Source organism: Quercus suber, unplaced genomic scaffold, assembly GCF_002906115.3.
Source record: "Quercus suber isolate HL8 unplaced genomic scaffold, Cork oak 2.0 scaffold_187, whole genome shotgun sequence".
Classification (NCBI taxonomy): Eukaryota; Viridiplantae; Streptophyta; class Magnoliopsida; order Fagales; family Fagaceae; genus Quercus; species Quercus suber.
In genome coordinates, this window is record NW_027069645.1 from 45,417 (window position 1) to 54,441 (window position 9,025).

The 9,025-nt window shown below is 34.0% G+C and overlaps 1 protein-coding gene across 1 annotated transcript; it reads right to left on the reverse strand.

The window, feature by feature from the left end:
- Nucleotides 1–667: 667 nt before the first annotated feature.
- Nucleotides 668–8,072, reverse strand: LOC136069745 (MLP-like protein 34). Its single transcript, XM_065778586.1, has 3 exons — nt 8,010–8,072; nt 6,713–6,815; nt 668–1,024 (listed from the first exon to the last, which is right to left on the reverse strand). Exons 1-3 carry the CDS (start codon nt 8,070–8,072, stop codon nt 756–758), a joined length of 435 nt encoding a protein of 144 aa, XP_065634658.1. The 3' UTR covers nt 668–755.
- Between the last annotated feature and the right edge of the window lie 953 nt (nt 8,073–9,025).

Consider the following 9,025-nt stretch of genomic DNA (forward strand, 5'->3'; position numbering starts at 1 on the left):
TTGATTTTTTTTTTTTTTTTTTTTTTTTTTTTTTTTTTTTAATGAAAAAAAAATGGGTAGGGGGCGATCAACGTGGCAATCTTATCTGGGCGTGACCATAGTAACACCCTACCTGCTAGGTCCGGGGCTTTGCTAGGGTGTAGGGGGACCACGGTGAGCCATAGTTTCCTAGCCCTAAGAGGGACACTAGTGAACCTTGAGCTACTGAGGGAGGTAACCCAAGTGAGTCCATATTCAAACTCGAACCTTGGATCTCACACTCAGTGCATCTTCTACATCACCCAAGACCACTAGACCACACCCCTTGGTGGTCCCTTGAAGTCCTTATTGTAGTTCAATCTCTTTGAAATTTCATCCTCCTACAATAGGTTTGGATAAAAAGACCATTTATAATAGAATTATAGGTCACGAGCCTCGTAACTCAATTGTTCATTTGGCACAAATTTGAAGCCTTATTCTTTATGAAGTATAATTTTTTTTGTTTTAAAATTTAATTTGTGGATAGAGTTTTCAAAATATTGAAAAACAAGCCATTTTGTTTGTGGTAAAGTCTAGATATAACTCCTTACTAGGTTACATTACAAATATAATATTTTCACAACAGTTAAACTAGTAATTTTTCATTAATAACATGATGCAGCAGGTCAATATAGGAAGCTCTATTTATAAGAAGTCTTTAAAGCTCCCAGAAATTTTATTTTACACAAATACATTGTGCTTATTAATACGCATCAAGCTGTAATCTTTCTGCCAAGCTATTTGAGGGCAAGATGAGCATCAATATCTTTGGTATGACCAATTGCGAACTGAAGCATTGTGTTTGCGTCAGGGTCATCGGCATTCAATTTCTCATATTCCAAAGTCCAGTGGACCAAGCTCCCCTCACCCTTTGAAGTGGCTTGAATAATGAATTTGAAACTCTTATACATCTCCTTGAGTATTCCTCCAATCACCTTGAAAGTGACTAAGTGGTTTTTGTCATCAATGGTTTCGATTACCTCCTTAGACATTACAGCTTTCCCATCTAAAGAGCCAAACAAAAACACAATCAATTGTACAAACATTTGGACTTTTGTGGTTTGTTTTCCTTGGTAATATTTCACCTTTCCCATCTACCTCCTTATTTGTTATTGTTACAACCCCATCCCTACTTAGCTTATATAATTTGGACTTTTGTTGTTTGTTTTCTTTGTGATATTTTATATAAAATTTATTCTATTTTTTTATATTCCCTACTACTACACAAACAATAATAATTGGATTTCAAATCCTTTTTTTAATGATTTATTATTTATCATGAAACTTTATTTATATGCAGTAAAATATAAAAATAATTATAAAATTTATGTTCATAGTATAGTCTTAAATATTTTATAAGTATATATTAAAAAAATATTTATAAAAACTGCACTTGGTATTTATTTAACTAGTACACCCATTCGTAACTTAAATTTTGGCTTTGAAAATTTGATAATACCCTAAATCCCTAATAGATAAACACAATATAATGATCATATTAACATTTTGTGAGTAAAATCTCACTTATTATTTAAATGAATATTTTAAATTGAATCATTATATTTCGGTATCCTTAATTATCACAATATAAATGCATATGGCTTTATTTTTGGAAAACAATTTTTAATTTTTGCTAAAGAGATAGATTTACTTATATATTTTTATGCACCTATGCTTTAAATGCTTCTAAAATTAATTATTTATACACGAAAAAAAGTCAATATTTAAAGGAAAACAGATGAGACAACAATAATTTAAAAAGTATTTATACTACTTTTTTATAATTTATTCAAAATTTTGAATTATTTACATAAAAATAGAGGGGGAGGGGCATTTTTGGAAAAGTCAGGGGGCCTTGTGCCCCCTCTGTCCACCCCTACCCCCCTTTGAAGTCAAATCTTGGCTCCATTACAATTGTAACTATCAAATTATTAATAAAAGCAGAAAATTAAAAATCTTTGGCCGAATCTTATTTCAGACAGAAAAAAGGGCAAATAACACTCCTTTCTCTTAAGGTTTAGGAAAATGACACTCACTTCCAAACTTAAAGGGAAAAAACATTTTCCCCCTTTGACGTTTATTTAATTAAACTCTGTTAAATTGATGTTAAAAACATTGTGTACAAACCTACCCTTTGGTTAAGAACATATTTCCAAAATTACCCCCCACTTATTCTTAAAAGTTTTACAAAACCCAAGGTTATGTTTGGTAACAGTTTTTGTTTTCTATTTTCAAAAACTTGTTTTTGGGAATATAAAGAAAAAACAATTTTCTTGTATTTTTTAAATCAAAAACATGTTTGGTTAGTTGAAATTAAAAAGATAATTTTTTGAAGAAAAAATAGAAAATAGAAAATATGTTGTTACTAGAATTTGAACTCTAATGCTAACTTATTAAATAAGATAGATTCATTAAATTAAATGCGTAATTTCATTGACTTTTGAAAATTAGAGACTGAAAACAGCATTTTACATGTTTTCAGTTTTCTTCACAAATTGAGTTTTAAGAACAGTTTTTGTTTTCTGTCTATTTTGGATTGCCAAACAAGTTTTTGAGTCTCAAAAATAGAAAATTGTTTTTAGAAACAGAAAATAAGGGGAAAAAATAGTTACTAAACATACCCTAAAATTTCAGTAGCCATTCCTTCCCGCCCATCCTTTCCCACTTCTTTCAAAACCTAGATTGATGTTGAGGATTTTTATTTACGAATTCACAATAACACATAAACCTCAATTGGTCCCCTTCAACCTCCCATCCCATGGCCAATAGCCATTCCATCCTTTCCCACTTCTTTCAAAACCTAGATTGATGTTGAGGATTTTTATTTACGAATTCACAATAACACATAAACCTCAATTGGTCCCCTTCAACCTCCCATCCCATGGCCCAATAATGATTTCATAGTGAATACGACAAAAGTTGAATACCCAGGTAAATGCCGGCAAAGCCCTCAAAATTTCTTGTATTTTAGCATAATAATCCATGGATTTTTGGAATTTATGTGTAGATAGATTGTAATGTTCACAAATGGTATAATATTCAAACAAATTTGTAAAACTTTAATTTTGTTTGAAAAAGCTTGATTTTTTTTTTTGTTTTTTTGTTTTTTTTTGTTAATGAGTTTACTTCAAAGTTCAAAGACATTTCCATTGATGGATTTTGTTTGAAAACACTCGATTTGTTTGTTACACAATGCTTTGGATATTTGCTCATGCTCTATTATCTTATTTCTTCTACATTTTTTTTCGAAGATTTTATATTCATTGAATGTCCTAAACCAAAACTTTGAAATTAATATAACTAATAAAATTAGTTTTTTGAGAAGTAGTTCAAGTATTTGGAAAAAGCCCAAACTATTTCCCTTGTGTCTATAATGCTTGAAAGGTAATTTGCAATTCAATAAGTGGACGCTACTTGTCAATAATTCAGCCAAAGTGAAAATACTTGGCAGTAAAGGAGTAAATGTAAAAATGGGTTGGACATTAGAAGCCATTAGCCATTGACACCTCACCTGACTTGCATGAAGAAAAATAATTGATTTGAACTTCTAGAGTTTCTCTTATACACTGAATATTTAAAACTAGCTTAATACATCTATAAATAGATATCCTCTGTAATGAAAATGTGGTCTAACAAAATAGATTGCAATGAAATAAAATAGCAACACAACAACACTTTGATAAACATATATACATGCACCTATGTAAATTTTGTGGCATCTGACAAGCATCTTTGGCATTTGACATTTCTAGTAAGGAAAAAAGAATTACACTTTGTTGATGCTCATTTTGGAAAGCCCAGTAGAAAGAAGAAGCCCAGCAACATGGGCAGAAAAGAGTTAGTAAGAGGGTAGAAAAACCATTAAGCCCAAGCGGCAGGAATAATGGATCATAGGCCCATGAAATAAACAAATGGGCCTTGAGGAAGCAAATGGGCCTAAAGGAGCCTGAACAAAGAGAAATAGCAAACCCATGGGCAAGTATGTGATGTAGAAAAGTGAGAATGAGTCACAGCAAGCCCGTAGTAATGCAAGCAAAGAAAGTAAGGGGTTGATGGCAAGCCCATGAGCCCCAAGGATGAATGATAAGGTAATTGGGCTAGGAAAGCCCAAAGGAGTTAGTAAAAGCCCATGGGAACGCAGAGTTAGGAAAATGGGCAAGGAAGCCCAAGGAAAGCAAATGGGCCAAAGATGCCTAGGAGGAAATAAATGGGACAAAAAAACCCACAAGCAATGTAATACAAAGCCTAAATGACCATATTGAATCATTGAGAGAAGAATAAGCAGCAAGCCCCAAAGAGGCCCAGCAAGATGGGTCAAATAACATCACAGCAAGAATGGCAAGATGGAACGGCAGGAAATGGTAGCAAAACTGCAAGAAGGTGCAAAAGGGTAGGCTAAAGAAAGAAAAGCCCGGCGCCTAAAGGGAGTGGGCCATAGCGAATGAGGAATCAGAAAGTAGCTCACGCCATAAGAGGTCGAGGATGGGCAGCAAAATGTGTAGAGGAGTCTCCAGACCACGGCAAACGCAGCGGGCAAGTTTTGGACACACGCAGACACTGAGCACGCGCAAGGCCCAGACTTCACCAGCCTGTACCCAACCAATACAAGAGGTGGTGCATCATGGGTCAGAGGTAAGAGGGTATGGTGTGGGGAGAGGGGGAAAACTTATTTTGGGGTTCCTGCTCAGGATCTTTTGGGGGAAAAGTTCTATTGCGATGACATATCGCCCAAAAGAAGTAAGGATGAGTTGGAACCATTAGGTGCATGCCATGAGGGATGGAGAGAGAGAGAGAGAGAGAGCACTCACACCATAGCATGTAAGAGTGCCACGGCAAACAAAAGAACAAAATAGTCTTCTTTTTCTGGTGATGAGGAATGGCACGGCCAGCATAGGCAAGTGGTGCTGGCTGAGTGGCTGACAAACTAGTGGTGGTCAGTAAGGACACCTAGACCAAACAAAGGTAGTTAAAGATTAAAATAGTAAAAGCCAGCCATGGCAGGCATTATATAAGGGACCCTTGTCGTGCACAGCCAATGAGGGGGGTAATAATAACCTTTAGGAAGAAATCACAACACTGAAGCAAACACTGAGAAAAAGAAGAGAAAAGGAAAAAAGAAAAGAAAAATTAATAACAACAAAAGAAAACAGAGAGATAGAACGGCAGGCATGTACCAATGGGTTGATCCCCTCCCTCCCTCTACAAGCCTTGCTCTCTACCAAAGACAAGGGATTCTTTTGGGCACAAGCCATTTAGGTCCGCTTCCCTCAAAGTAATTAATTTATACGGCAAGATCTTCCCTAGGAGATTATTCACGTTGAAGAGAACGGTTCCCTCCTTGGTCTTGGTCTTGTGACATAGCTTGCCATAGCAGATTGATCTTTTTTCTTTTTTTGGATAACTCATGTCTAATCCACTTATTTCCACCATTTTCTTTACAAGGTTTTTCTTATCATTGTGATCATCATTCTAATTGGGGATTATTTATTCACTTTGTCTAAAGGAAAAAGTACTTTCTTTTATTATTATTATCATGTCTGCTTGCCATGATTCATCCAAAGTAGCTCTGCCTGCCATGGGCATATGAATGAAGTTCTTAGCAAACGAGGCATAATTTGTGCACAAGCCGAACCAAAGTGAGTTGCAGCTGGACTGGTCTCAACTCCCTTACTCAGAATACTTGGGCCCAATACAGTAGGAGGCAGCCCAGCCCAACATTGCGAAAAAGGCCCACCACACACTTTTATGGATTCAGCAAGATAGTGACCAAGGAAGAAAAGGAAGACAAGTTTTGAAAACCGACTTTGTAGGAGTGCAAAAATTACTAGTGATTGTTTGAAACTTTGACAGTTTTTGTGTTTGCAAGTGGAGTGCAAACTTGTTTTGGAACCTTTTTTTTTTTTTTTTTTTTTGGTGTGTAATGTTGACAACTCTGATTTAAGTCAATTTGCTATTGTGATTTTTTTTTTTTTTTTTTTTTGGTGTGTAATGTTGACAACTCTGATTTAAGTCAATTTGCTATTGTGATTTTTCTCAAATTTATTGGCTATAGGATATGCTTGTCCAAAGTCACTATATTGATCCAAAGTATTGGTGAGAGGTGCGATTAAAAAATCTAAAAGGATCATCAAACTTTAACAATATCAATTGGAAAGGGGCTAGAAGAGACTAAAAAATCTGCTTAAGCAACATGTTTTATAATATGCTCTTTTCATTTTTTATTTTATGCGAATGCTCTTTTTACTAACCATGGTTAAACTTTGGTAAAGAGAATCTTTTAAAAAGTTGAAATATTTCGTTACTAATATTAACAGAAAGGGGGAGTGTTATTTTTTTCAAATCTCAAGGGAGGGGAGTATTTTTTTTCCTTTCAAGTTTGGGGGTGAATGTCATTTCCCCAAATCTCAAGGGAGGGGGGTGTAATTTGCCAAAAAAAAATATATAAAACCTTCCTTTTATGAATTTTTTTCCAATTTAGTCTTAAAAAAAAATATGAAAAAACATTGGCTCACCCATCAGCACAATACAATTCCATTTTTTTCCCACCAAGTTATCAACAAAAATTTATCAACAAATCAAAGACATACATAGTTGATGGGGCTATAAGCATTTGTAAGGGCAAGTATGGTATAAAATGTGAAAAGATTTCAAGGATTCATAAGACATGATCAACAACAAATCTTGATTGACTTACTGAAGAAAAAATACCAGCACATGACAGAGCCCTCTTGTCCCCATTCACCTTCAAGTAAATCAACACTCTGTATAAAGTTAGGGCTAAGTTTCGGTACCCTCAGCTAGACATGGCAAAACGGGCGGGTCGGGTCGGGTCAATCAGGTTGCGAGTCAAAACGGGTCATTTTAAGTGGGTTAAAAATGGGTTCGGGTCAATTGGGTTGCGGGTCAGGTCGGGTTGACCCATATTTTTCACATGAATTTTTTTTTTTAAAGAAAACAACATGTATTTGCCACTTGGAAAGTCATGCAACAAATTAGTTGATGTAAAATGCATTACTTTGAATTCACCACTTATATCAAGAATGAACTACACTTATTAATACTTACTCAATAATTTTAAAATTATACAAATCCTAACATTGCTATCTAAAACAAAATAACACAAAGATAAGTAAAACAAATACGCAAGTTTTATTTCTACACAATATCAACATCCCAAAATATAAAATAAAATTACAAATGACTTATTAGATAATTCATTTGACAAAAAATAAAATCATATAAGAAATTTACAATCTTGAAAATTAATTTTATAATCTATTGTCAATTGTGGTTGGCACACTATTTCAATTTGAGATATACATTAAAGTTTGATTGTTTACTTATTTATACATTGTCTCTTTTATGAATATCATATCATTGTTAAGCAACATACACTCTAGGAAATATCATAATTTATTTTGAAAAGCTGTTTATTTTGGACATAAATTGTTAAAAAATAAGTCTAAGCATTCATAATTTATGTTAATTTGATACTTTGGCTTCACTATTTTCACACTTATGAATGTTTCAAACACATGTCTACAATTTTAAATATATGTTTTTAATTGTACTATAACCAGATTATCTTGGCATGTACTTTGCTATTTGATATCTAAAAACTTTACTCATTACAGAATGCTCAACCATTCATCTTTCAATTAATTTGCATGCAGTTGTGTAAATGTCTCAATTGTTTCCTTAATGCTCAAAACAAACAATTAAACCAATGTTGTCTTAATTTTATTTTTATTTTTTTACCCAAAAAACAAAAGTTTTAAAAAAAATTCGGATTCGGGTCGGGTCGTGGGTTGGGTCGGGTTGACCCGCAAAAAACAGGGGTCAACCTATTTTTGCTTCGGTCCAAAAAACTTAGGTTCGGGTTAGGTATTTTTCGGGTCGGGTCAAAAAAATTTGACCCGTTTTTCCATGCATACCCTCAGCTACTCTCTTGCTATTAACCTCGTGAAACCTATTTGCTGAATAGGTTTCACGAGGTTAATAGCAAGAGAGTAGCCGAGGGAGACTTCAGCCTCTACTTTCCCAAATAGAGACATCTTTTCTAAGTTAGTTGTGTAGGCAACTTAGCTCATTTATTTGGTTTGGACGGAAAGAACATTTTATAACATGTTAATGAAGTTGGGTAAATAGGTGTGGGGGCACGTCCAGTTATCAATTCATGTTTTGTCTCTTCTCAAAAAAATAAAAAAAAAAATCATGTTTTGTCAAATCTACTCCGCTCATTAAAAGCTTATATATATATATATATATATAAAGATTCATCTATTACTTCTTTCATTGGACATACGGACATAAAACTCTCACAAAGCTCTCATACTTTGTCACGCTCTCGTACTAAGTCATGGACTTGATTTTGCTTCTTTGATTTTAGACTTTTCATGGTTCATTTCACATTGGTTTACTGACTTAGTAACGGGCTTCTCACAAAACACACACACACACAAAAAAAAAAATTAAAAAAAAAATTAAATAATCAGAGACTTCTTGGCTAACCCTCAGATTAGTCCTGGAGGAACTGAGTAGTTTTCTCTTTGGTGTTTGCTATGTTTGCAGGAAATCATCACTATTTGGTTCCTCTTAAAGTCCTTATTGCAGTTCCATTTCTCTTAGGTTGTGTTTGGTAAAGTAGATTTTAGAGAGGATAGAAAAAAAAAATGAGAAAAAATAAGAAGAGAAATTTTTTTTATAGGGTGTTTAGTTGGGAGGGGAAGAGGTAAAAGAGATGGTGGGACGCAGGTGTTTTCTCCCCAAAATAGGAGAAAATTGGGTAGAGGGTTTTTGTACACCTAGGCTAACAAAAATGACTATGTGCACTTATACATGGGCTTCGTCCACACCCAATTGTGTTTTTTTTTTTTTTTCATCCAGTTGCTCTCTTTTTTTGTCCAATTGCACATACACAATTATTTTTGCTAAAAAAATTTGTTAATTTTTTGTTTGCACTTGCACAATTTTTTTGCTAAACAAATGTGTTGCTTCTTTATTTTAT

Excerpts from the sequence above, each read along its gene's own strand:
- LOC136069745 (XM_065778586.1), bottom strand. The coding sequence starts at position 8,072 with ATGTCTCTATTTGGGAAAGTAGAGGCTGAAGTCTCCCTCGGCTACTCT. Across the intron at positions 6,816-8,009 it reads ACTCTCTTGCTATTAACCTC|CTGAGGGTACCGAAACTTAG; the intron begins GTGAAACCTATT and ends TGCCATGTCTAG. Across the intron at positions 1,025-6,712 it reads GTGCTGGTATTTTTTCTTCA|ATGGGAAAGCTGTAATGTCT; the intron begins GTAAGTCAATCA and ends TTGGCTCTTTAG.